Source organism: Lichenostomus cassidix, chromosome 19, assembly GCF_008360975.1.
Source record: "Lichenostomus cassidix isolate B80296 chromosome 19, HeHo_3.0, whole genome shotgun sequence".
Classification (NCBI taxonomy): domain Eukaryota; kingdom Metazoa; phylum Chordata; class Aves; order Passeriformes; family Meliphagidae; genus Lichenostomus; species Lichenostomus cassidix.
Window position 1 is genome coordinate 4,693,626 of NC_139499.1, and position 26,879 is coordinate 4,720,504.

The 26,879-nt window shown below is 43.1% G+C and overlaps 1 protein-coding gene across 6 annotated transcripts in view; it reads left to right on the forward strand.

Annotated features, from left to right (window-relative positions):
- Nucleotides 1-26,879, forward strand: part of CUX1 (cut like homeobox 1) — a 243,080-nt gene that overhangs the window by 198,459 nt on the left and 17,742 nt on the right. For 4 of the 6 annotated variants that reach the window (XM_085078063.1, XM_085078065.1, XM_085078067.1 and 1 more), the window contains 4 exons: nt 1,345-1,510; nt 2,173-2,229; nt 18,574-18,876; nt 23,161-23,349. In XM_085078063.1, coding sequence (XP_084934189.1) covers nt 1,345-1,510; nt 2,173-2,229; nt 18,574-18,876; nt 23,161-23,349 — 715 coding nt within the window. The remainder of the gene's footprint in view (nt 1-1,344; nt 1,511-2,172; nt 2,230-18,573; nt 18,877-23,160; nt 23,350-26,879) is intronic. The other 2 variants (XM_085078066.1, XM_085078068.1) reach the window with 2 other exon arrangements.

Consider the following 26,879-nt stretch of genomic DNA (forward strand, 5'->3'; position numbering starts at 1 on the left):
GGACACAGGGGAATGTGCCACGTGTGTCCTGTGGAAAAATGTTTTTGCTCCCCTGTGTGAACTGTTTCAAAAGCTGAGCTCACAAAGTGTTAGTTTCCCTGTGTGGTAGGAATTGCAAGGGGTTTTATACAGGGATTGGCTTCAGCCACTTGGAATTAGGAATGGGGCCCTGAGTTTAGAAACCTTGAAAGCTGAAGCAAACGTTGCTAACACTCAATATTTCTTGCTTAATGTAATGAATTAGTGGAATATTTGAGTAATACCATTGTCATGACTGGAGAGTCTTAACTTTGTTACAAGTGAAGATTACAGACACAAGAGCATTTTTCCTTTTTCATTACTATTTGGAAATGTGCACAAGGGCATTAAAACAAACATGGAAAAATCCCCTAACTCTCCTTAGCCTGAAGTCAAGAATTCCCAGTCATTTCTTATACCTGGGGCTTGCTACCTCAGTGTGCTCTGAGATGTTTTACAGCAATGTTTGATTACAGATAAGGCTCCCTGAAGTTCTCACGTTGTGAGCCCTAGGCACTGAGCACGTGGGATTTTGAGGGTCCCTAACCACCAGAAAACCCCTCCCAGGCTGTAAGAAGTGTTGGACATTTGCTGTTTCTTCTTCCTGTAAAGAACTGAATCAATATAAAAGTGTAATAGGAGCTGGCATCGCACTATTACCTTCTCACTAAGATGTAAAATGAAAAGTCTGACCCCTCGGGGTCATTAAAGATCCCATGGCAGCTTTCATTAAGTATGATTTTTAACTCTTGTACCTGTGCTGAATTCCAGGCAAGTAATTGCATTCTGCCTGTCTGAAGTCCCCCCCCTCTGCAGTCAGCTGTATCCTTAAATATTTACTTATGTGGAGCAGCTGCTGCTACAGGTGAAAATACACATCGTTATAATTCATCCCCCAAAAATCAACCAAATATAGGCCTAGTCTCAAAAGTCCCAATTATTTTTGTTTGAGAACAAAATACATGCCAGTCATTGCCTGTTTCATCTGCCTGTGTGTGCCTGGACTCGGTGTTTTTCCTGTTAAAACTGATGAAACTGTTTGACACAAAATATGAAAAGCATGCAAATCCTGCACCAGGCTGCTGCCACCCAGATCCTGCAGGAAAAACCCACCTTCCTTCAGAAGGAAACGTGGCAGGAAGGAAAGCATTTCCATCCGAGTGTCCACACAAACCAGTTTTTATAATTGCCCAATTTTTACAGTTTTTATAATTGTCCTGATACAACCAATTAGAGCGACATCGTAAAAGAAACCAAAATGACTGAAATTCCCCCCATTTCCACTTGCAGTGTGTTAACGTGCCGTTCTTGGTTGCTTCACTTCAGGTATTGGGGCTGTCCCAAGGAAGTGTCAGTGACATGCTCTCCAGGCCAAAGCCATGGAGTAAATTGACCCAAAAAGGCCGAGAACCATTTATTCGTATGCAGCTCTGGTTGAATGGTGAGCTGGGACAGTGTGTCCTGCCTGCACAAGGGCAGCAACAAGGACAAGGTAATTAAAATTCCACTATGTTGTTTGAGTTGAGGAGGAGGAGATTTTTTTTTTCTTTTTTCCTTTTTTTTTTTTTCTATTTTCTTTACTTTTTTTTTTTTCAAATTTGCAGTAAGCCAACCTTGAACCAGTGCTGGTCCAGGCGTTGTGGAAGTGGCAACATCCACCCTGGCAGCCCAGCCAGTCCCTAAGGGAAGGCACTGGGAATGTTTATGTGTAATTGATAAGCAGCAGTTATCAAGTTCCTAATTAGGGTGATATTATCTAGGCATGAATATGATACTCAATCCCAAAAATTTTGGCCAAAGAGCTGGAAAATGTTGCGCGCTGTTTCCTAGGGTTGCACAGGGGATTTGGATTGTTCCAGGGAGAATATCGATTGCTGTCTCAGGAGGTGAGCTGGAAAACTGAGCTTTAAAGGGGGAATGCTGGGTTGCAATGACACTTTTATTGTGGCTGTCTCTTCCCCTAATACCTATTGACACAGAGAAGGCAGGCTGGAGCCTGGCCTCGCTCGTACCTTTCTGTGCCACTGAATTAACTGAGCAGAGAGCCCTTGCCGAGATCAGCACTTTGCTATTTGTTGAGCCTGCTTACTGTTTAGTTTGTGGTTTGGCATCTCCTTTTATTGTTCCCTGATTTTCCTCTCCTCTCTTATCTAGTCCTTCACTCTGTGACATCATTACAGGATTCCCTACAGCAGGGATGTGCAAGCTCAGGTAATCAGCTGGTTTCAATGATTTGCTCTGAAATAATTCTCTGTGCTTTTATTGCCTTTGCTTTGATGCCGAGAGGTTTCTCACGTTCTGTTGTATCATACAGGAGTCCCTTCAATTTTTTTTCTATTAATGCAGCTAATTCCTCATTCTCTCCTTGTTGCTATGGCAGATGTAGGGAGCACACATATTTAGCTGCATATATTAGGTAAAGAGAGTCTGTCTGATCTCAGAGATCATTGGCTCTGTAAGGCGTTTTTTTTGCCATAGTTCAGCTTATCAATGTGACATGTGACAATGGCTGTAAAACAAGCCCTTGGTTTGTAATGTGATCCACATACCCCAGCTGCCTCACTCACTGGTAGGTTTTTTTCCACTCTCCTTTGCACAAAATCTGCTTTGTTAATCCGAAGGTGGGAAACAGACCACGTTACATCTTTTTCAAGCTTCGTTAAACATTCCCAGCTGACCTTTTTTTCTCCTTTCCATTAGGGGGAAAAGAAAAAAAGCAAAAAAGAAAGCAGATGCAGCAAAGCTGAGTGTCAGGGAAGTGAGTGGCTGAAGGCTGTAGAGATGGCCACAGGATAGGAGGGAGGCTGGAACAGGAGAGAACAGCTGTGTTCCTGCTGTTAGATACCAAACTCTACCCACACAGCCTCTCACCAATGAAATGCTTCACTGACGTAAAACACTCCAGAAAAATACCCTTGCCCTGCTCTGTGCTTACAGCCAGTGCCCTGTGTTGGAGAATTGTTGAATTTCAGGAGGCAGACAGGGATGGGTTATGTTCTTCTACCTTTCTGCTATTCTGAAATGCTCCCTTTTCTCTGCAGCTCGCTGGCTTTACTCTAAATATCCCAACCAAAGTGCTTTTTCTCTCTCTGCTGGGGAAACTATTTTGCATTCTAAAAGATTTTACTAGAAGAAAATCCGTGATGATATTCAGTCCACGTTTTTCTTAAGGAGAACAGTTGAAAATAAATAGATAAAAGCAAAAAAAAAAAAAAAAATGCCCCCAGTAAAAACAAGCCATGAAAACAAAACCCAAAATGGGAGAAAATTATTTGCAATCATAGGGCTATTGTTACTTATGGCCAAGCATTTAGGGAACATGGAAATTTCCTGTGATAGTTCATTAAAAACATGCCATTGAGTACTTTTTTTTTGTGGCATCAATGCCGTGCAAGAGTGTCACAGTTACAAACGCCTGAGACGGCGTGGAAAATATGAGTAATTAATTGTAGCCATTTTAAGGGGAATTCGAAATCAGAGGAGCTGGGAAATGCTGCATTGTTATTGCTAATCTTCATATTTATGACTAGCTCTAATTATAAAAGATGGAAAGGCAAGCCCATAGTATTAAAATCCAACCACCTTCTGCATTCCCGGGGGGATGGCTGGGAGCTGCAAGTGATTTCCTTCAGGAAGTTCGGTTTTGCTGCCGGGATATTTTGTTCCCTCCCACACTCCCAGTGTCGTTTGTCAGTTCCTGCCCTTGAGCTAATATTTTGTGAGGTGACACGTTCCTATCAGCGAATAAAATCGTGTTATTGATGATTGTCCTCCTTCGTTCCTTAAAGCCGACTTACAAATGAGAAAATGGGCTCGTGCCCTTTCCTACCTCCTTTCGGAGGATTAAAAATAGAATTGTTGTACAAAATGTTCTTTTCTTGGTGCCTTTTCTCTGTGTGAAGGAATAGGGAAGGTTGTGACACCAGGCAGAACAAAAGAGCAAAACCAAGTTATTCGAATGAGGAAGGGCAGGTTGGTAATTTCCTTTTATTAGCAGCTGTTCTGTAATTAAAAATGCAGCAAACAGTTTGGAAAAGGTAATAATAATTATGCATTTGTGAAAGATCCACCACTCCAGGGCAGGGAGAAAAAAAGGGAGAGAGAGACAGCTCCAATTTTCTAGTCTTCTGAGACATTTCCCAGGAAAATCAAGGCAGAGAAGGCTGCATACTTGTAATTTTAAAACAGAAATTAATCAGAACAATTTTGAAACGAGGAAAGGTCTGGAGCCTTTTCCATGTAATATAATTGGCTTGGAACTTGTTGAATGCATGAAGGGAAAGAAGTGAAATTAAACTAATACACTCAGTGGCTCCTGAGTGCTTTGCCAAGAAGGTCTTCAGTGTACAGAGTGTCAACATGCATAGTAACGACTCAAACTTTTATTAGCTGGGAGTATTTTCATTACTGTTTGGCTCTATTCTATCAAACTAGCAGGATTTTCTGGATTTCTGACCCAGTTAGTTACACTTCTAGATCATAAGGTTTTGATTCACACCTCATTCATGAAAATCTCACCTTTTGTCCAGTAATTTACCATTATCACGTGTGGACAGGTGGGCCCATCAGTGTTTCATATGTGGGAGTGAGTGATTAAATATATATTTTATATACTTATATTTATGTTGAGATAGCAAAGAGAAGCCAGGCTTGGTTTTCTTCTTTGGAAGCTGTATTTATGAATTTTGTATAAAACAGTCTATAGCAAAATGACAGCCAGGTATATACCTGTATTTTCTGCTTGTGAGCTTTCTTCAAGGCTTGGTGATTTTGTGCAAGTTTCAGGGAACATGTTTTACACAAAAATGGTGTCTGTACCCTAGGTGGTCAAAAATAGTATTGCTGTGCCTTTTCTAACATTTTTTCTGTGTATTTCTTTCCACCTAAATGCTCTAATGCCCTTGGGTAAATCTGCCTTTTTAATGATTTATGTGTCAAAAGCACGGACCAAATCACATGGAAAAAAAAGTTGAATTAGTGTCACCCAACTGCATCAGCATTTTTTCATGATGAATTTGGCCCTTATTTAGTTGCATTACTGCTGATGGGAGCTGGGCTGGGTTTGAACAGTTGCCATGTGCCAGGAGAAGGCTTGGATATTTTTCTAAATACTCGTACTGTGCCCAGCTTTTATTAGTTGGTTTTCTTGTGGGGGTTTGTGCTGCATATCTATAGGAGATTGAGACAGAGTTTCCTTTTTGGTGCTGCTGATTCCATAGCCGCTCGCAGGAAAGCTGAATTTTTACATTCACTTTTGTCTTTATCCTCTGTGAAGGACATACACTCTCTATATACTACATTAAAGACTTTGCAAATACTCAGTGGGAAGAAGACGTGCCTTTTTGGTGTGTGTTTCTGTAAGGGTCGTCTTATGACCTAATGTGGAAATCTTCATTTGCCGATACAGCTGCGGGTGATCTCAGGGGATTTTGAATTTCCCTTTTGTTTGTCTTCCTTTCTGGGTATCATCCATCATTCCTAACCTCATGCTGCTTAGCAATAGTAACACTCATGGGAGTTGAAGAAAGGATTATAGCAGCATAAAATGGGGAGCTAATTAGAGCTTGTTTCAAAATCAGAATCTAGCTTGAGATAATTGCGTATTATCTGGTGATTTAAAAACCCGAGATCTACTGTATTTAGATCAACTAAAATATGCATAAAAGCTTTTCCTTTCAAAATAAAGCGTTTGTAACAACAGGGAGATTACTTCTTATCGTCCCTTGGGGAAAGCAAATCGGAAAAACCTCAGTATGGTTTCGTGTAGTTATGATATTAACAGACAGATTGGGGAGTGATGGCAAAGCCAGGTATCCGTTGTATTTTTATTTATGTAATGCAGATTCCTGTAACATTTCCCAGTGCAGAAGCTGCTGAGTGGGCAGGTGGTTAACTGTGTGCTGGGTGGATCTTCTCTTTTATCTGAGACCAGGAGGATTCTGTCTCGTTGGCTGCTCTGGGAGGAACAAAGTAGGGACATAATAATTCCCATATTTGGGAATGCCATCCTGATGCACTTAGGGAAGAGTTCAGTAGCCTTGTGGTGGCAAAGGAGAAGCTCTTCCCCCCATTTCCCCATGGTTCATGGTCATTTTTTGCATTGTTGTGGTTTGTTTTGGGCAGGCAGAGCTGTCCAGTGGTACAGCGAGAGCTGAATCCTTGTGCTGTGACATCACCAGAGTGATCTGTGCAGTGATGCTGACAGACCTTCCCAAATAGGAGCTGGTTTTTGTTGTTGAATCAAAAAAAAAAACCAAGAGAGATTGTTTTGCAGTCATTTGCTGGCATTCCAGGTTAATAAAAATGTATGACATGAAATGCTTGTGGTTAATGTAGTCTGTGAAATGGAAGAGAAGGGAGATCACAGGGCTCAGACAGCCCAGTGGTTGGACTGCAGGAATTCCTTTTGTGTTCAATGACCAAATTTTGAGTCTTGGACTTGGGAAAGTTGTGGCCTTTTGTGCTAGGTGCAAATGTGGTTTTAAAGTTCAGAGCTGAACAGCTAGGTCAGCCAGAGAGTCACCTTCATGTTTTTTATGCCTGGACCACCCTGGCACATCCTGGTGAAGTTTCCACGTTCTTTCTGTGTGGTTTGGGATTGGGCTGGGGAGCAGTTGGCTGTGGCTGTCTTGATTTCAGACCATAGGATATCAGTTGGCTCCTCATAAGGGCAGCTGTTGTAGCCTGCCTGTAACGTGTGTGATCATTTTCTGTGCCACTTCCCTGACATTTGCACCATGCAAACCTCCCTGGCAGCCTTTCTGGTATCAATAAATTCCTCTCCTGGTTGTGTTCTTCTCTGTCCATGGAACCACCCAGGGACTAAACAACTCCATCCTCACTGTGGTCACAGTGTTGCTGTTAGAGAGAGGCTAAAGTAAAATTCATAATCAGGAGTGAACACTGTTTGCTAGGCAGGTACTCCTTGTGACTCAGTTGCAATGTTCATGTTAATACAGCAAAGAGGAGACTGTGCAGGATTCTGAAGGCAAATTTAATTTGCTCCTAAGTGCAGTTATAGGTTCCTGGCATTCATTTTGGAGAAGTTACCCAGTGAGGTTGCAGCTGTGTTTTATTTCTGTGGTTAATTTGGGAATGTGGGTCCTTGACACTCACTCCCTTTAGTGTGAGATCCTTGAGCAAGGAGTTCAAGTGTGGCTCTGCAGCAGCTCTGAGCCAAGGCACAGCAATTCCTTATCCTTAAAGTCTTCATTTTCAAAGAGCAGAATTAATAAACGAAAATATTTTCTGAGCTGTGTGAAAGAAGAAACTTTCCTGACCATTATTGCCTCAGGCTTCTCAGGTAGTTCACAGAGTAGCAGTTGGCATGAGAGTTGCTAAAAAGGGAGTGTAGTTAGGGAAAGAAACCATGGCCATTGAGTAGTCAGGCTCTGTACATTCCACTGTTGTTCATTTCATTACTTATTACTTCATTTCATTAATTACCAGCATTTTCTTCCCCCTCTGCATGCTCATTGGGAGCCACACAGCCTCCCCTGGGGAGGAGACCCACACCCCTCCCCACTGCCAGCTGCAAACAGGGGGGCTGGGTGGAAAACGAGGAGCTGAGAGCTTGCAGAGCCAAATTCCAGACGAACTGGAGCAGCACAGACACACGAGCAAGGCTGTGGCTGTCGAGCTGCAGAGCAGGGAGGCCGAGCAGCTCCGGGCAGGGTCAGCAGCCAGGGTGACACCAGGATCTGTCCCCCGTGGGCTGGCAGCTGCACAAGAGCTTGGGAAGGCTCTGCTCCAGAGGAGCAGGGATTTTTCTGTTGGGGATGGAAGACTCTGGCAGCTGGCAGAAGCTCACATTGGTCTTCTGGCTGCTGGTGGGAGGAGGAGGGGGCTGCAGGTCCATCCACCAGTGGGATAGAGATGCTGTGGTACCCTCAGCCTTCCCCGAGTGCAGCTCAGCAAATTGCCAAATGCTCCTCCACTGGGTGAAAATTACCTTGCTTTCAATTCAAAGAACAGATAATGGGCTATTTTCTTCCCAAAATACTGGGAAAAAAGGTGTGTGAGTACCAAATGTGCAGGTTGTTATTTCCATCTTATAACAGGGATGAAAATCCTCTCCAGCCAGCAGCTCTGAAACAGGGAAATAAACAGCCTGTTCTGATTATAGAGTTACATATTGCTTGATGGCAAATCATTCCCAGGAAGAAACAACAGAATATTACCAGAAAATTAATGTCTTCTAAGTTACCTTCCAGCCTGTCCTTTACAGGTGTGAGAGAGAAACTTATGAATTTGTCTCACCTCATTTGATGCATGTTGGAGGGTTTTTTAACTTGCCAACAGCCTTCCAGAGAAACAGCAAATGAAAGAATCCAGTGATTATTTTAACTCTGATGAGAAATGCAACTCACGTTGAAAACAAAGCAAAGTGGATTTGAGATCAGATTTAAATAAAAGTGAAAAGAGAAAGATAGCCAATTAAAAAGCCAATGAAAGGAGAAAATACAATTACAACAAGAAATGTAAAATAGGCCTGGTAGTGCATGTCCAGTATTTCTACTTGTCAGAGGTATTGCTGATGGCAACTTCTCACAGAATCACAGAAGGGTTTGGATTGGAAGGGACCTTAGAGATCCTCCAGTTCCACCCCTGTCATGGGCAGGGACACTTCCACTATCCCAGGTTGCTCCAAGCCCTGTCCAACCTGGCCTTGGACACTTCCAGGGATCCAGGGGCAGCCACAGCTTCTCTGGGCACCCTTCCTCCCAGGGAAGAATTTCTGCCAATATCCCATCTCTCCCTGCTCTCTGGCAGTGGGAAGCCATTCCCCCATTGTTCTGTCCCTCCATGCCCTTGTAAAACCATCCTTCTCTGTTTTCTGGCATGAGATGGTCCCTTCTGGTCTCCTCTCCAGAGCCATCCCCCCTTTCCTTGCTGCTTTCTGTGGGATCCTGGGATGGTGCTGGGATGAGTTCCCACAAGAAGGGAGGTGTGAGATTCACCACGGTGTAACCACAGCTGTGGTTAGTGTTTGTTTCTCTGGTTTACCCCTCTGGAACTTGGGTCCTAAAAATAGTGCAAGTTTGAACTGGCAGATGTTTCATTTGTCCTTTACGAGAGGACCAAAATTAGCCTCTCATTTGGCACCTAAATAAAGCAACTTAACTGCCTTTATGCGAACTTTGCAATTACTGTCTATTGAAGTAGCAACATTTTGTTGTGTTTGATGGGGAAGGGCATTATATAAGCAACACCAGCACCTAAAAATCCACTAGACCTTGAGAGAGAGAGGACAAACATGAACGAGCCCAACTGGATTTTTTGGGGGGGTCTGATTCAGGTGGTTGGTTTTGGGTTTTTTTTACTTTTTCTGATCCAAGACAGGTATTTTCCCTAACGAAGGTTTCATTTAAAAAAAAAAAAAAGAGGCAAAAGTACCTTGGAAATGCTCAGAGAGCTGCCTATTGTAAAGGTAAAAACATTAATAAAAGGACAGCGATGGTTTCTCTAATTTTCAGAGAGAAATCTGCACAGAATGCCTGAAGCTGGGTTAGCAGTGGGACTCCCCAGGGGCAACAGAAAGATGTTATAATCAATTACCACATCATAACACTGATGTATGATAATTACTGAGTGTTCCTCCTGAGATAGTGCAGCATTTGGCTGGGATGCGGCTCTTTCATGGTCCACTGCCTGATTAATATGCAAATAATAGGCTGATTGCATGATGAATGCAGAAAATGAGTTCGCTGATAACGTGAGCACCGAAGCGGGAAGATGATAAATTACTTTTACTGACTGTCCTACATTAAGTACCCTTTCTCAACAATTTTATCACAAATTAAGTAAAGCAGTATGGAGAGATTATGAGGATGTGTAAAATAATGTACCTTAATAGCTTTTATAATATTGTTGCGTACAATGTAAATGTCATTTTGTTTCAGCACTTTCCCCACTACTCCTCCAAAAAGGAGTGCCTTGAGTGCAGCACTGCTCAGGGTCGCTCTGTTTCTCCAAGATGAAGAACAGCCCCTTGTGCTGAGGGTGGGAGATGGGATTTCTCTGTTGGAAAGGAAGGAGGGCAGTGATTAGCCTGGGATCCATCCCATATGGATATTGCCCGTGGCGAGGGAATGTCCACATTGTTTAGTGGGGAAAATCCCTTTAAATGCAGTGCACAGTGCACATATGCATCCTGCTGCAGACACGAGGTTAAAATCTCAGAGGAGGGTGTGGAAATACCTTCACACTTCACACCACACACACTGGTGACAGAGGAGGACAACAAACAGTCCTAAAATTGGTGCCACGCTCAAGCAAGTTAAACACATTAAATCACAAGGTCAGCAAGTCAACAAAGACACCATAAAGTGCAGCAGAACCTCCTCGTGGAGGCTCTGACTCTGTTTTCCAAAAGGTATTGTGTGCACGTTTGTCTTGATTATACTAAAAATATAACACTGTGGGGTTGTGGCGTCTTGATTGATTGCTTCCATGACATATTTGTTTTAGCATTCAGAAAATCCTTAAGAAAGCTTCTGCACACAAGCTGGTTTAATAATAAGGTTATTGAAAATATTTTCCAGCAGTTATTTCTAAATATTGATTTCTGGCTAAGTTACGGAAACGCAGAAAAATCTGAATATTAAGTAAAAGTTGGCAGAGTAAAGCAATGGTCTTTTAAAGCAGCCATGGTTCTGCCATTAATCACCTAATTTAAAATATGGTGTATTTTTAGAAATGGTTTTTTAATTGTTTAAGAGTGATCTGTAAAACCAAAAAAAATTATGATTCACTCTTCAATGCCAAGATCCCACTTTTGGCTCAGGAATCATAGAATCCTAGGATGATTTGGGGCAGTTGGCCTGACCTGGTCATTGCTCTGATGTTTTCAACTGTGGATCTACATCCAGCTAAAAAATTCTTAAGTTTCCTCCTTTTTTTTTTTTTTTTTTTTCTCCTGTGATTTATTGTAAAATAGTGCTTATGGCTATAGAGGTCTCATCTTCCCCCCAGGCCATTGCAAAAATGTCCCTTAATTCTTCTCCTCTGAGGCTTTTCTCTGGGGGTGTGGTTGTGTCAGGGCTTGGTGTCTCTGCTCCAAAATCAGACAGATCTCAGGACAAAGTTCACTGGAATTGATTGACTCCAGTTGTATCTCCCTGCACAAGATTCCACACATCCTTTGGAGCAATCTGTCCTCCTCAGTCCTCCTAACTCAGTAGAAGTTTGCTGGTTTCAGTTTATGTAGCCTTAAAAGAGGTCTTGGTGCAGCTTTGGGCACAGCAGTGGGATTTCTAAGGCTCTGAGGCGTTTGTGGCTGTGGGTTTGTTGAAAGGAGAGTTGGTTGCCCAACTTCTCCAAGTGCTTTTAAACATCCAGCTGTAAATCTGTGCTCATGAGTCTATCACCAGCTCCTGTCTCACATGCTCTTTTCTCAACTTTATCTGGTTTCTCCAGCCCCTTCTGTTTTCCACAGCAGCTGAAAACACATTTTTTAAATTGAGGCACAAAGCTAATACAATTGTTGAAAATACAACTTAAATTGCAGCAATACCATGTAATCCTTCAGCAATACTCAAAAGCTGTTTTTTTCAGGTAATTCTAACATCTACCCTGGTTATTCAGTTTTGTGTGCTCCTGACACTTAACATTAGACTCACATGCAGAGTAGGAACTTTTATTTCTATATAGCCCCAGTAATTCCAGAGTTAAGCAAAGCTGGTTCCTCCCCTTTCAGTGCAGACACACATACATCTGCACACTTTCCTAAAGGGGTTTTTCCTCTGATCCCTCCCCCATCCACATCAAATTTCCCTCTAAGCCCAGACCCAAAATAACATTTCCCCCAAAGTTATAACATTTATGCAGCAAACAAATTCTCCACAGGCAGAGTGGTGGCAACTCCAGTGAGCGCTCACAACTCTAACTGCACTTACCTACGGATGTGACATCGTTAGAGATGCAAACTGCAGGGAGCTTTGTGCACTCCCTACACAGAGCTGGGGGAGTTTATAACTGTAGGGAGGATCATATTTTCACGAGCCACATTAGTTTGCAAATTGTGACTAGGCAAGGTTCACTCACTCAGAGTAAATCCACCAAAAGCACTACCTGGAGAAGAGAAGGCGCTTTCACGCGTATTTTCTGTAATTAGTCAGAAGAGGGATGTGTTGCTGTGCTCTCCCACAAGTGCTGCTCAGCTTTATTGGTTCAGGCTTGTGCTGCACCCACTGTTAGTGAGGAGAGTTGTTTTTTGTGGTGCTTTAAAAGATTAATTTCAGAATGCTAATGTCTTGTCATCCCTGGAAGTATTCAAGGCCAGGTTGGACAGGGCTTGGAGCAACCTGGGATAGTGGAAGGTGTTCCTGCCATGGCAGGGGTGGAATGAGATGAGATTCAAGGTCCCTCCCAACCTGTACCATTATTCTCTGATAAAACCCTGCAAGGGCAGCCATGGCTACAGGTAACATTAAATAGAAGGTCTGAGGGAAGAAATCTCTCCCTGGAATTTTCACACCCTGAGAAACAGAATACCAGGGTTGTCCTGGGGATGTTGGATCAGCTGTGTGTGATCAGCCCCTGATTCTTAGGGCAGCAGTCACCAAGTTTTGGTCTCCAAATTAGATAGAATGGGCAGCATCATCATCATCAGGGAGAACAGAAACTAATCCAGTCCCAGTGTGAGACACTTTGATCTCAGGCAACCTGCCAGGCCTGTTGTTGTCCATTAACTCATCTGCACGAGGAGGTAAATGCAGCCCTGAAGTAGCAAATGCTCTTTTAAGAGGTTGCTGAGAAATCTCTTGTCCACATTTGCCTGCTTTCATCTTCCCCACTCTTTGGGAGCGAGCAGAGCTCAGGATGCTCCCATCTCCCCCAGGATGTGCCCATTCCCCCAATTCCTCAGGAAGCAACTTTGACTAGTTTGGCACAAACCTTCAGCCCGAGCTTTGGGCAGTGGGGAAAGTGGTGCATCAAAGCAAGCGCCAGTGCAATCATGTTTGGGTTCTTGTCGGAATGTCACAGAGTACCCTGTCATTTTGTTTTAGCAACTTGTCCTTCCAAATGCGCAGTTCGCCTTATGGCATGCCAGCAGTAAAAATGTCACTTACAATAATTACTTTTTGGTGAAAATGCTTGCTGACTTCCTACCTTCAAGCTGTTTTTTACACAGTGGGGAGATAATAAGAAATGACTTTATCCTGACTGCTCAAATGAACACTAAATGGAATTTAGGTTATTATTACTGCAGATAGAGGACTGTGCATTGAAATTTAAATAGTGGATCAGATAAACTACAGAGATTTGTCTCTGAAAATTATAGTGGATCCGTTTTTTTCAATCCACTTCGCTCTGAAACTTAAGGCAGCTGTTTTCTGCCTGCTGTCTTTAGAGTATAATATTTTTCATAATCCTTTTAGAGGCCTCTGAATACCTTCTGTGTTTCGTATGGTCTTCCCCAACTTCACCTTGTTCTGTACCTTGTTCCCCATGAGCCCTTTTGCAGTTTGTTAGCCTGTGTTAGCAGCAAAGGTTGGACAGGGTATTCTCCCAGCAGATCCAGGAGTGCAGGGTGTTTTTATGAGCAAATAAGCTGGGAGGAGAGACCTGGAGCATTGGGCTCGTGGTTTATGCTCACAGATTTGGATGCTCTCATTCAAATCTTTGAACTTTGGATTTACAAGTGGATGCAAAGTCACTTTGCTGCCAGAGGTGAGGCAGGGTCTGAGCAAAAGCAGCAAACCTGCAGCTCTCCAAATGCATACAAGAAGCTGCACTGGAGGAAGGAGTCTGTGCTGGCAGACGTGATGCCTCTGGGACTGGTGAAACCTTATCCGTGTCTCAACACTGCTCTGTCATCCAAACACCTCCTTGGAGGGGACACAGCCAGGACTGGTGTCAGCTCCTGTAGATGTCTGCAGGTTTCTGGGGAGCTCAGAGCAGGTGGCACCTGCAGGTCTTTGCATCTGAGATGTCCTGAGCTTGGGAAGGAGCCTGCAGCTGAAGAGTGCTGTGGATCTGAGCTGTGGTTCAGCATGGAGGGATGCTTTGCTGTGGCCTTGGGAAGAGGAGCTGGACATCACAGGAATGGTCCTTGTGGAGCAGAGCCCTGCAGTTCTGAATGTCCCTGACTGCTGAGTTTCTGCACAGAGCTGCTGATGCTCAGGAGAGCAGTGGGAGAAGAGCCCTGCACAGCCTGGGATTCCCTACAGCTGCAGGGATTCTGCCAGGTTTCCATGGCAGAACATGAGCAGACCTTGCAGAGGGACATGTCAGGCTCAGACTGTGTTGGGGGAAGTGTTTTGAGATGATTTGCAGCCTATCAGTGGGATAGTCAAGCAGAGGAGGTCTCAGAATCCAGAACTGGAGACCTGACCCCAGTGTGGGAGTGAGAAATCTTGTCATTGAAGAAGAATAACAAAACCTGATGCAAAGTTCAGGAAAACCACCATAATCAATGTACTGAGACCAGAACTCTGTTTCCAGACTTTCTCACATTTTCCGAAACACTTTCATGGCAGATGCTGTGGGGAAGGTGTAGGGGATGGATGGGACCAAAGCAACATTTGGATTCATGCATTGTGTCAAGGAATGCAAGACCACAAAAGGTTTTCTGTGTTTGTGTAATTAAGGCGGGGCTAGTTTGTTGTGGTTCTCAACCAGATATTAAAATGCTCAGACCCCAGACCTATTTGCTGAATTGTTTGCAAAATTAGTTTAGTTTCTTACCCCACTAAGGGGTAGGGAGGGGAAAAGGCAGGATGTGGTGATGGTTTGGGGGTTTGTTGCAGTAGTTGGTCATTCCAGCAGCAATTTTATATTGAGAAAATTACATTTTAAAAGAAAACAAGAGATATTTGTGTAGTGTTGGCTTTGTTTCCACTCATTTATACATCTTCAATTTAGATTGTCCATCCCTCTCTCATAGGAAGAAACAGGAGGGAAGAATTTCCTGACTTAAGTCCCATGTGCTCTGCCAGGAGTGTCATATTGGTGTTTGGGTCTCTTCATGTCTTGGCTATGAAAGGGGGCCAATTGCGCTTGCCAAATATTTCAGCTTGCTGGCCCATTTCTGCAGACATCACTTCTAGTACTTGATTTGCATTTTTGATTATTATTTTCCATGCTGCATGTTTGAATTTGCTTTTTAAAATTGGTTGGAAGAACTTAACTTCCCAGTCTATATTTTGAATTAGTCATGTCAAAAGTGCTGGTAGAACCTTTCATGACTCAGTTTTACTTGCATCTTTAAAGGTTTGGATCATTTCAGTGCATTTATGCTCTCTTTGCATCTTTAATTTGTCAACACCAGCCTGTAATTGTGCAAAAGTTCAGTGGGTTTTTTATCATTTAAAACTGGGTCTTCATGACATGCAGGTCTAATGGTCACCAGCTTCCCATAAAGTCATTCTGGGGACACCTTGTTTCCCCCAGCCTCTGTAAAGCTCAGGGCAGCACTGATGTCTTTGGCTACCTGAGACTTAAAAATTTCCCAGGTTCTGCAATGACCTCGTCACTGGTGATGCTCTTGATCTCTCCAGCTTTTCCAGCATCTTATTTTTGAAGATTTTGTAGCTTTTACTTCCCATTTTAAGTTGGATGCAGGCTGTTGGAAAGCAAACTGCAACACCTCTTTGGTATAGCAAAGTTTGCCTGGAATTTATTAAAGTAATCTCATCAATAAATGGTGGCCATGGAGTTTATTAAAGCAGGTTGTTCTGTAATGCAGTTTTATATTTATACTGACAAAATGGTCACTTCCTCCTTAAACACAAATGTGAAAACATTCAGTGAATATTACTTTTAAGAAACTGGATTTCTCTTAAGTTTGTGCTGTTCTTCAGTACAGTTTGGGGTTAAAAAAGCAGAGCAGGTTTTAAAGAAATAAGCTTTCAGGGTATTGTTTTCATTGGGAATGTTCAATTGCTGCTTTGGATATCTTAATGTATATTTTTCAGATATCCTGAATTTGTGTCTTTGTCTTGTGAGGAACTTGAGAGAAATGAATACAGACAAATTATTTCATAAAACATTGCGAAATGGCTGTGGATTGACAGTTAAATCTGGAATAGTGAATACAGTCAATTTTCCCCTTTGTTCTGTCAGCAGTCACTTGTACTTTAAATGTCTATTTAATTTTTTAAGTAGATTAACGGGAAATGTTTGCATTATTTGATTATTGCATTTACTTTCCCAAATAATGGATCTTTTCCTCAAATATTTATGTGATCTTGAAAATGTTTTTCCAGAAGGGAAAAATGCTAAAAATGAGTGGGGAACATATTTGGAGTTATTTGTAGTATGTGTACATAATGCCTCGCCTGAAATCACTGTACACTTGCCTTTTGGTGGGGAAAAGAAGCAGTTTGTCATCTGTACTGCCTTCCAAAATTAGATTCAGATAATCCCACCTTTTGGAGTAAATGAGCAGCAGATTGGTCTTAAAAATGAAATTCAAGTGAGCTCTTGGTAAGTGATATAAAAAATAAATAAGCTAATATGTGAGCAACAGAGAGCATCTCAGTGATAGATGATAACACAGATTACCTTTGTTGTGTTCATAATTAGGCTGGGCAGGGAAAGGAGAGGGAGAAGGAGGCATTAAGAAATGCTATTGTTTAGTCCTGTGTGGTTGGGTTTGGTTGGTTTGGCTTGGTTTTTTTAAAATTTTGCCCTTTTTCCCACCCTGTGCTCCGTGTGTGTGTGTGTGGCTCGCCCTGCACGGATGAGGAATTGTATAGGAAATTTGCAGCTGCTCTAGTTATTCAGTAAGATTTGTATAAGCTGGCACAAGGGACAAAATTAGAGAGAAGTTGAACGAGTGCCGTGCAGTTTATTAGCTCGGCAGCCATAATTTTGACCTTGCTGTGGGTTAAAGGACACAGACCTGAGAAGAAATCTGTTTATCATGTAGGGAATTCATGCCATCCCTGACAGTGTACAGTGAACAAGATGGATGATCTGCCAAATTGGTCCCTCGCATGGGTGAATCAGGGCAAATTTACAGTATGATTCCTTTGCTGCTCCTGCTACAGAAATAACATTTCCTGGGGTTTCTATTCGGTTGTGTGATGACCCAGGGTGAGCAGAGAAAAGAAATAGGATTTGTAGGATCCCCTGTACCTTCAAGATTTATATGCACCTCACTTTCCTTTATGTCTGCCTCTTTTGCATCTCTCATAAAGCACTGAGGGAAAAGTCAATTTTTTAGATTTGAGAGAGCAGCTTGATGTGAGTGTGTGAGGGAAGCTCTTGAGTGCAGGTTGTGAAAGCTCCCAGTGCCTTGAACAGCACCATTGTCCTGTGCACTCTGCCTGGTTTGAGCCTGACTTTTACTGGGTAATGTTTCCCTTTAACATTTGGGATATGTTTCCATGCTGCACAGGCTGCATGCTCTGGAATGATTTGATATTCTGGATAACAAACTCAAAAACCAGGGAGGTTTGGTCATAGCCACTGCCTGATGGGACCTGAGAATCCTCTAAAACAGAAAACACAGCTCTGTTGGGGGCACTGGGTTTGGTTTGGATGGGGTCTGAGCTCCTCCTTGTGCAGCTGAGAGCTCTGTCAGCTTCCTCCAGAGGGCTGGGGACAAACCCACTGATGTCTGAGGCTGGAATCCATGGGATTAACCCTGGCAGGGAAAGAGATGGGAGCCAGCAAGGAGGAGGAAGCAGCCCCACAGAAATGGGAAAAACTGTGGATGGAGAAATGGCCTGTGCTCTTTATCTGGTGAATTATTCTTGTAAACCACGTTGGCTACGTGCTGTTGCTTTAAAAAAGGTTCAGACTGTACCCTCAGATGTCTGGAATCTCTGAATAAGCTCAGTCAGTACGTTCTGTGAGAGATAAATTTACTGGAGGAAAACAACATTTTGTACAGAACCTATTGTTGCTGGCAAATTAACGGATTGGGAAAGCTTCCTTTGAAACCAAGTGTCACAATAACAGATTTGGGTGTCTCCTGATCCACTCGCTATCTTTATGTTGGATTCTCAAACGCTTTAATTAATAACAGCGTAATTACAAACTGTATTTTAATCTTGTTATTTCTGGACAAAGAGAATTGCAAAAATGTGATGCGTGTGATAAGAAACAAAATGAAATCAATAAAACTCTGAACTCTCAAGATAGAGAGTTGTATCAGTTGTAGAAAATCCCTCACTGACAGTGCAAAGTAATGGCTGAGTGAGTTTCCTACAAGTCACAGAAGGATGTTTAAACCAGCCTAGAATGGTAGCTTTAAAACCATCCTTATATAAAAATGTTGTGGCAAGCAAAATTGAGATTTCCTGACCAAGGAAATTGCGTGCAAACTTACAGACTATTGCACTTCAGTTTTTCCTGATTTTTATTTGTATTTGTACATCTTGTCTTTATAAGAAATCAGAGATGACTCAAGATAAAATTAGAAAATAATTCTTGTTTTTAAAGAGGCTTTTTAGTATCCGAGTCATAGCAAGTAGCATTTTGCATACTTAGGCATTTCTTTAAGTAGGTAGAATATAAATGAGCAGGAAAGTTAAATATCCTGCAATCAAAACATTACAATTATGCTAAAGTGGGGACTTTTTTCTCTTTTTTTAATTACAGAAAGTACTCCAAAGACTTCTGCCAGTTGCAGTCCTGCTCCTGAATCTCCCATGAGTTCCAGTGAATCAGTGAAAAGCCTGACTGAATTGGTACAGCAGCCCTGCCCTGCCATAGAGACGAGTAAGGATGGCAAATCCCAGGAATCCAGCGAGCCACCTGCATCTGAATCCCAATCCACGACCCCTCTGCCGCTCTCAGGCCACTCAGCACTCAGCATCCAAGAGCTGGTGGCCATGTCCCCTGAGCTGGACACCTATGGCATCACCAAGAGGGTCAAGGAAGTGCTCACGGACAACAATCTTGGTAAATTGCTTTATTCTCATTTCTTGATCGAAATCATGTGTAATTGTTCATGTTTTTATTGTTGAGAGACAGTAGATGTTTATGAGAATACTTGGGTTTGCCTCTGGCCTAAGCTTTAGTTTGCTAAAAAGGCACCTAACCTTTCTTAACTGGTAGAAAACTCTTTTCAAAGATTTTCACACTCTCCTCCAAATGTCATCACACCCTTGCTCTTCCTAAGCTCTGCTCTGGCTCAGCAGCCAGGTACTGCTCCCAGCTCCCAAAACAGAGTTCCAGGACCCCCAGAACCCCAGAGCCAGTGAGATCTCCCGTTTCAAAGGCTGTTTCCCCCACACGTGCAGATTCCAGGCCCATTTTGGGTGAAGTAGAGGAGCCCAGAATGGTTGGAGAGGGAGGTGCATCACAAGCAAGAGCCCAGTGTCCCTGCAGGGCTGGGAGGGGAAATCCAGACCCAGCTGAGGTGTAGATGAGCCTCAGATAAGTGTACAGGGCTACTCAGATCTTTGCTTATAGATGTGCAAAGCTGCTTATACCTAGAGGAAGTTTTTGGGTGAATTCATTGGCCTGACTATTACTGAGAATAGCAAAGGGAATAACCTGATGTGAGTATGGGAAATCCATATTAATGCTGTCACTATGCCTCAAAATCACTGGTCCTTCATGACTTTAACCCTTGCTTCCCTCACAAGGCTTTGGGAAATGTTTATGGGATCCTTTGAGGTCTGTGGCAGGAGGGCAGTTGGGCTGTCCAAGTGTTAGCTGCTCCTGGGGCTTAGCAAAGGATTCATCCCACCTGCATTAGGTGTTCAGAGGAATGTCTGGTGCTCTCCAAAAGTACCAGTTCCTCTTCCTTCACTACAAATAGGACCACAAGTTTAGATTTAGACTGATGGTGTTGTTTATGGGAGAAGAATTTTATCCTTATCATCTGAACTTACAAGTGTAATAAAAGTAAAAACTCCTGTATTTTAGTATGTGAGGAAGCCTTTTTTCATCAACACAGAATAAAGTGTCATTATCTTAAATTTTTTTTTGAGGGGCAAAAATACTGGGCTGGGGGAGGTTCCAAGTTCTCATTTAACATCATTTGGGAAAAAAAAAAAAAAAGGAAATGGCCCTGAGCATTGACATACCCTGAAGGAGATTGTGTTCCACTGAGCCCAGCAGAATTCCTTGCCCATGCATTTGGCTTGGGCAGATGGTGGTTGCTTGTTCAGTGGAGATAACATACAAATAACATAGAGATAAAGCCCCAAATCTTGGTAAAGGTTTGCAGGTCCAAGCCCCTGGTTTTTGGGCAAAATGCTGTTGAGTGCTATACCTGCTCTGGTGTTCCAGAGAGGTTTGAAAAAAAAGTATTTTTGTTTACATTTGCTTTGATGCCATTTTTACTTAGTCTTTTTTATTTCCCATGGTTTTTGTTTTCCTACAGTGTGGCTGACAAGCCTAAAAAGCAGCAGAAGAGCCAGGAAATGTGCCCCAAACTCTGCATTAGGTGTGGAACCAGTTTCAATGTCTCCTTTTGTGCCCTCAGTGTGCTAGTGCCCCAGGTTTTCTCTGGTTTAGGCCACTGGGCCTTGTGACCCAAGGTGGTGGCTGAGGTGCTCCAGTGCCACCAGCCAGTAATGACCACAGTTGTACAAACAACTCAGACTGACTGGGGAGGGTCTCTCCTCCCCTCACCAGCTGGGGGAATGGCTTCAAAGTGAAACAGAGTAGCTTCAGATGGGATTTTGGGAAGGAATTGTTCCCTGTGATGGTGCTGAGGTCCCAGCACAGGGTGCCCAGAGAAGCTGTGGCTTCCCCTGGATCTCTGCAAGTGTCCAAGGCCAGGCTGGACAGGGCTTGGAGGAGCCTGGGATAGTGGAAGGTATCCCTTTCACTAGGGGTTGGAACCAGATGAGCTTTAAGGTCCCTTCCAACCCAAACAATTCCCTGATGGCTGTGTGGCCTCACCAAATGCTGCTGGCAGTGTTCACACTGAGATGCTGCTGATGTTTCGAACCCCAAATGTCAGAGTGTCCTCAGCAATTCCCTGTGGAGCTACATGGAGCTCACAGAGGGAAGCAGATGCCCTGAGCTGTTGGAGGATAGGAGATAGTGGGGATTTTGTAGGAAGGGTCAGGACTATCCATGAAACAAGACAGTTTTGTCCATTAGGATCTACATCAGTGGGAACAGGCATGAAGGAAGGTTTAGGAAACCTGTGCTTAAAAATATTCTTGTTATTAATAGTGCTGTGATGAATATGGAGTGTGATACACCTGCTACCTCCTGGGGATGATTTCTGACACCTTCCCCCTTAGCTTGGGAGTGTTTCAGGTGTTTTATCCTGCCCTGCCATATCCTGACATAAAATAAATGACACAAACATCTTTAGCTTTGTTCTTAACACCTAGAGAACATGATGTTACCTCCTTCCACGTTTGCATTTTTAATTTTTAGGCTGTAGTTTGAGGTTCATTTCCTTCAGCAGCACTGCCAGCACTGCTCATTCCCAACCCTTTGGCAAATTTGTGCCCATTTTCCTGTTCATGTGGCCACACAATAGCAGATTTTTAAAGTAGCTGTGTTATCTTGCTAGTAGGTGGCAGGATTACAGGGAAATAGATGAGGCCTTGCTGATGTTTTTAAATAAAAACAAGGGAGCAGGTTACCCCAGCAATGCATGTGATAAAAACAAAAAGATAAAATTGATAAAATTGGCCCTGAATTACCTCTTTTGTCCAGTTTTCCCGATATTGAGGGTGGTAGAAAATCACTTGTTACTTAGGAACTTCAGTGAATTCTGAGTGTAGGTTTCTGTTTAGTCTGTAAGAACTGTTCTCAGGGTTAGTTTTAGAGCTTATTAGCAGAGTGTCACATTAAGCACTGTCCTCCTTTCCCCTTTCTGCTTCTCATTATCTCAGCTGCTTCCTCTGAAAGGTTTGCAGACCCACCTGCCCCACACATCTGAATGAGAAGTTCTGCTCTCCCATTCCCTCCTCTCCCCATACAGGCAAAAAAAACCTGCAAAAAACCACCAAAGTTTTTAAAGAGAAGGAGGAGGGGATTCTTGGAGTTAAGCAGAGCAAAAGGATCTACAGAGCAGATGTTTTCCATGAGCTGTTTGTGTCAGGATCAGGGCAGGCTGTGAAGGCAGGAGCTGGTGGTGCTTTTGCAAGTGTCCTGTAGGGCTGTAGGGTCAAAAGCTCCCACTCATCCCTTAGGGATCTGTTGGTTCCCACTGGCTACAAGTGCTGGGAAGGAGAATGTTCTGCTGTGTCTTAGTGAGGGCATTCTAAAGCTGCTGATCAGACCCGAGACCCTGAGGCCCAAATTTGGGGAGTATGGAAAGGTCTTTGGGTTACCTTGAAATCCCACGACAGCAGCACTTGTATCTGAAATCCTGATGACTCAGATAACCCCAGGCTCTCTCCTCTACCAGCAGCTGTTGGTATCAAGGCAGTTCAGCTGAGGAAGGGCACTGAAGTGAAGGGGAGAGTATTGCCCATAATGGAGGAAAATAAAATAAAAACCAGCTGTGTGGTTGGGTTTGGGCTGCACAGGCATTTCCCCCAGTCCTTGATCAGTTAGACCTTTCCTATATAAAATCAATGTCAGCCATGCACATAGGAACACTGTACACTGTAAAACATTTGTAGAATTTACCCTGCCAGACAACAGCATTTTGTGAGGAAATTAGAATTAAGTATTCTTAACTACAAATACTGCAGAAAAAAATACTGTACAAAAAAAGTTGAATTGCAAATTCTGATTATCTGTAGTGGGTAAGACACAGTTAGATCCCCACAGCTAGTACAACATAGAAAATCACATGTTTCTAGGGGGACATTTATATGACCATTGCTGAAGGGGGAGGTTGCATTGCTCTTGGTTCACTGGTTGCTGGAAATGTTTGGATTGCCCTGTTGGAGCAAAGCTGTGGCACTGCCCTCCTGTATTAGAACTAAGTAGCCTCAGTGCTCTCATGAGTTCCCTGCTTAGCTAGAAGTCCAGTTTATTTCACACCTCCTTAATTTCATTTTTTGCACACTGTTTCACTCCAAGGTCCCACTCCCCAAACAAGTCAAACTCCCCCCTTCATCCCAGGCAGATCCTGGGGATCAAACCAAAGCTCAATATTTACCCTTCTAGTGGTGGGGGCAGAGCTTTGATTCTCCTAAACATTCCTTCTGGGTTTTGAAGCAGTTCTGAAGTCAGAATAATTGCAGAATGATCTCGTGCTCTTTTCCCTGAGCGTCTCGGCTGAGCGAATTCATGCGCTTCTCCATTTCGCATTAGGTCAGCGTTTGTTCGGGGAGACAATCCTGGGGCTGACACAAGGCTCTGTCTCAGACCTGCTGGCTCGTCCCAAGCCCTGGCACAAGCTGAGTCTGAAGGGAAGGGAACCCTTTGTCCGCATGCAGCTGTGGCTCAACGATCCCAACAACGTGGAGAAGCTGATGGATATGAAGCGCATGGAGAAGAAAGGTAACGGGGAGCAGAGTGCTGACTCACATCTTCTGTTCTGCCCGAGAGCAGCCTGGCTTGTGTAACCCTCCAGAAATAGTGGAGAGGCAGCATTGATCCAGTGTTAGGAAGGTTATGCAAAAGGACTTCATGACAGGCTTTTTTTGGAGATTTTATTTGATGCTTGCTCAAGCAGATATGTCTCTCAAAATAAAAACAAAAAGCCAAGCACACAACAAAAAGCCAACCCCAAACCCTAAATATTCACCACATTCTGGGGAATCGTTGCTATTTTCTCCTATAGATTAATTGCTGAGGCCCTGGTGTATCACTGTTAACTTGCCTTACCAAATGAGAAATGTGAGGTTGGGAGCTGGCTTTGGGTTATTAGTTAATAGTGCTGCAGCTGGTCACAGATGTTGGGCTGGAAGAACTGTGCATTGATTCCTGGGAGAGCTTCTTGCCAGTCCTGCACTGATGGTCGCTGGGAGGAGAGAAAAATGCAGCCTTTATAAAAGGGTATTGGAGAATAATGATATTTGTAGCCTTTATAGGGAGGGGGAAGGTGATTGTGTTAATACAATGAAATTGGTGTGTTGTGCTCACATAAAACAGTCACGAGGATGGACCTGTGAGTGCTCTGAGCTGTTATTGGGAGTACATCCTGCAAATTTATCCTCCTCTCTCCATTTTAAATTCATCACTAAAACCCCGTGGTTATTCAGAGCCCTGTTTTTAGTATGTTCATGTGATTTTACAAGAGAGACTCGTGGGCTGCCATTATCAGCAGTTAACTAATTAATGATATATACATCTCTCGAGCTACCCCTTAATGATATTAGCACAGACATCATTAATCGTGTACACTGAAAGCTCTGCTGTTGACTGATGTTCTGAAAGCATTTACACATTTGATCAAGAACTTGGTGATTATATTTAAAATTGCAGTGAGGGAGCTTCTGGGAAAATTATAGTCTTGCAGGCTTTTGAGAAGAAATTCAAACCCTTGTCACAGTAACCAGTTTAATATAAAGCAGAGCAGTATCTTAGCACAAATTGTGTATGATCTTCCATAGGGAGTAAAATCCACTTGGGTTTCCCACTTACAACTGTAAACCAAAGGGAATCATGAGGGGTTTGGCTGCATTAGAAACATGGCAGAAATAAAATTGTCAACTAGCTGGGTTTTTATAGCCTCACGGAGAATATTGCCCATAATGCAGGAAAATAAAATAAAAATAATTTAAAAGTAGTACTGACAATATCCTTTCAAAACTATTTTCTAAACTGGATTCTTATCAAATAGTGAGCTATACATATGGTCTGTAGATGGCACCTGAATAGAGATAAGGCCATAAATCATTGAGACTCTGCACTGAGCTCCTGAGCTGTGCAAGTGCTGTCCTCAGAGCAGAGCAGGCTAAAGTGAATCCAACCCTGTATTTTCTGCAAAATCCTTTCATGCAGGTGAGGATCCTGTGATTTAACCTTCTAAATTGCTCCAGAGCCACATTAAGAATTTAACTTTCCCTTCAGCTAATGTCAGTTAAAGAATGATGCGACTGGGTCTGCTTCCAGTGAAACATTATTATCAATTATTTCTCTGCCACATTTTATTAAGGGAGTAAATTAATAATTATGATAAAGGTGAGCTGCATATCTCTTTCTTTTTTTTTTCTGTTCCGCCAGTCTGAAGTTTGTGCTATAAATGTCCATTTTAAGAGGTTCTGAAAATTTGCAATGTACATTAACCAACCTCTTTGGAGGGAGCTGGGGGCTCATGCTGACTAGGCTGAGACATTCTCCACACCTTTCCTGCCTTGGAAGAGTTCATTCCTCTCATAACCTCTGGGGTGTTGGGCTGCTGGAGCATCACACTCCTCACAGAGCAGCACTGCTGTCAGGAGAAAATTGAATTCCCTTTATTTCCCCATTATTTCACTTTTTAATAATCTCGTGCAGTACCACATAAGATAAAACTGATATTAAAAGGGGCTCTGTTTTATCTCAGTGGGCAGCTCTGCAGTGGTGTCTATAGCTGGGCACATGCTGGGGAATCTTCCCAGAGGGACACATGGATGCTGGGGGGAATATAACTCAGCCAGTCTCAGACCCAGATCCAGACCTTTACCCAAGTTACATCTGAGTTGCCTTTTTTTTCATATGTCTCCTGAGAAGTGGAGACTGGTCACAGACAAAAATCAAACTTTTCCAAAAATAAAGTGTGTTTGCGACTTGGATTGCAGTTTGAGCCTTGCTGTCACTGCAAATGTGCTGAATGATCTCCTTATGTTGTCTACACGCAGCACATATGTTTAAAAATAAAAATTAAAATGGAAAAGCTTTTAAAAATGTCATCTAAGTTTCCAGAGACCAGCATTAAAAGCCTGAGGTCTGAATCCTAGTTCTGCCTTTGGCCCAGTGGAAATTTGTCCAGATAACAGATTATCCACCAGAAAACAATTGCTCTGACAGAGCAGTGGGACATCCTCCTCCTTATTTGTAATTTAATTAAATACGTGCTTTTATATCATTTGTTCCATTCACATGGGAGCAGCCCAGATCAGCCAGTGCACCTTTTGTGACCCCAGGGTGAGGCTCCAGGAGCAGAGGAAAGGATGGCATTTCTCCCAAGCTCTCCCAGCTGCAGGCTGCCCTTTGCTGTTCAAGACAGGAGCTCTGCCCTGCCACAAACTCCATCCGTTGGAGAGCAGACAAAGGAGATCCAGCCCACCCTGATCCCAGGGTGTCCAGAAACTCCAGTTAGAGATGCTCTGAGCACCTTTAACACTTCATGCCAGGTTCTGTTTTGTCTCATGGCCTCCTTGAGGTTGCTGCCCATTGCTGAGGTGATGGATGTTGTCCTCCAGCCTCTTGCTTCTGCTGGGCAAGGGAACAAGGGCGCCTTGTCTGTAGTTTGCATGTCAATGCAAGTTGGAAATAACACCCAGGAAGGAGTTTTGGTATTAAAAACCTTATAGAAATATGAGATTATCTTGCTGGAATGATTAATTCCGTGCTTGAAGGTTGTAACAGTTCCTTGAAGGCTACAAAAGTAAAGCCAATGGGTCACCTTGAAATAATGCAGATTTTTTGCAGTTTTGCATCTGCTTGGAACAACTTAAATAGGTGGATTTTTAAAGGAAATTTATTTCTAAAAAACACTTGGTTTTTTGTGGTTATTTCAAACGTGTGCAGGACTGTATCACGTCAGAGTGATGGATCACGAGCAACTCACGTTGTGTTCCATATCAGTGATCTTACACAGTAGGCAATCCACAGGTAATCTGTCATATTCAGGAAATACAAAATGTGGGCCATGCAGATACCCCCAAAGGTTACAGAGTGTGTTCAGAATTCACTTCCATGATAGTAAAAAATCACCTTCCATGATTGCAAAAGGTCCCACTGAAGGCACCATGGAGAGAGCAGGGTGCTGGAACCCACTGGGGCCAGAAATCCTGACCAGTCCTGGAGGGAGCCCTGCCAGGAGACCTTGGCTGGGGTTTGAACACTGCAGTTTATTTGATTGCACTGAATTTTTATTCTTT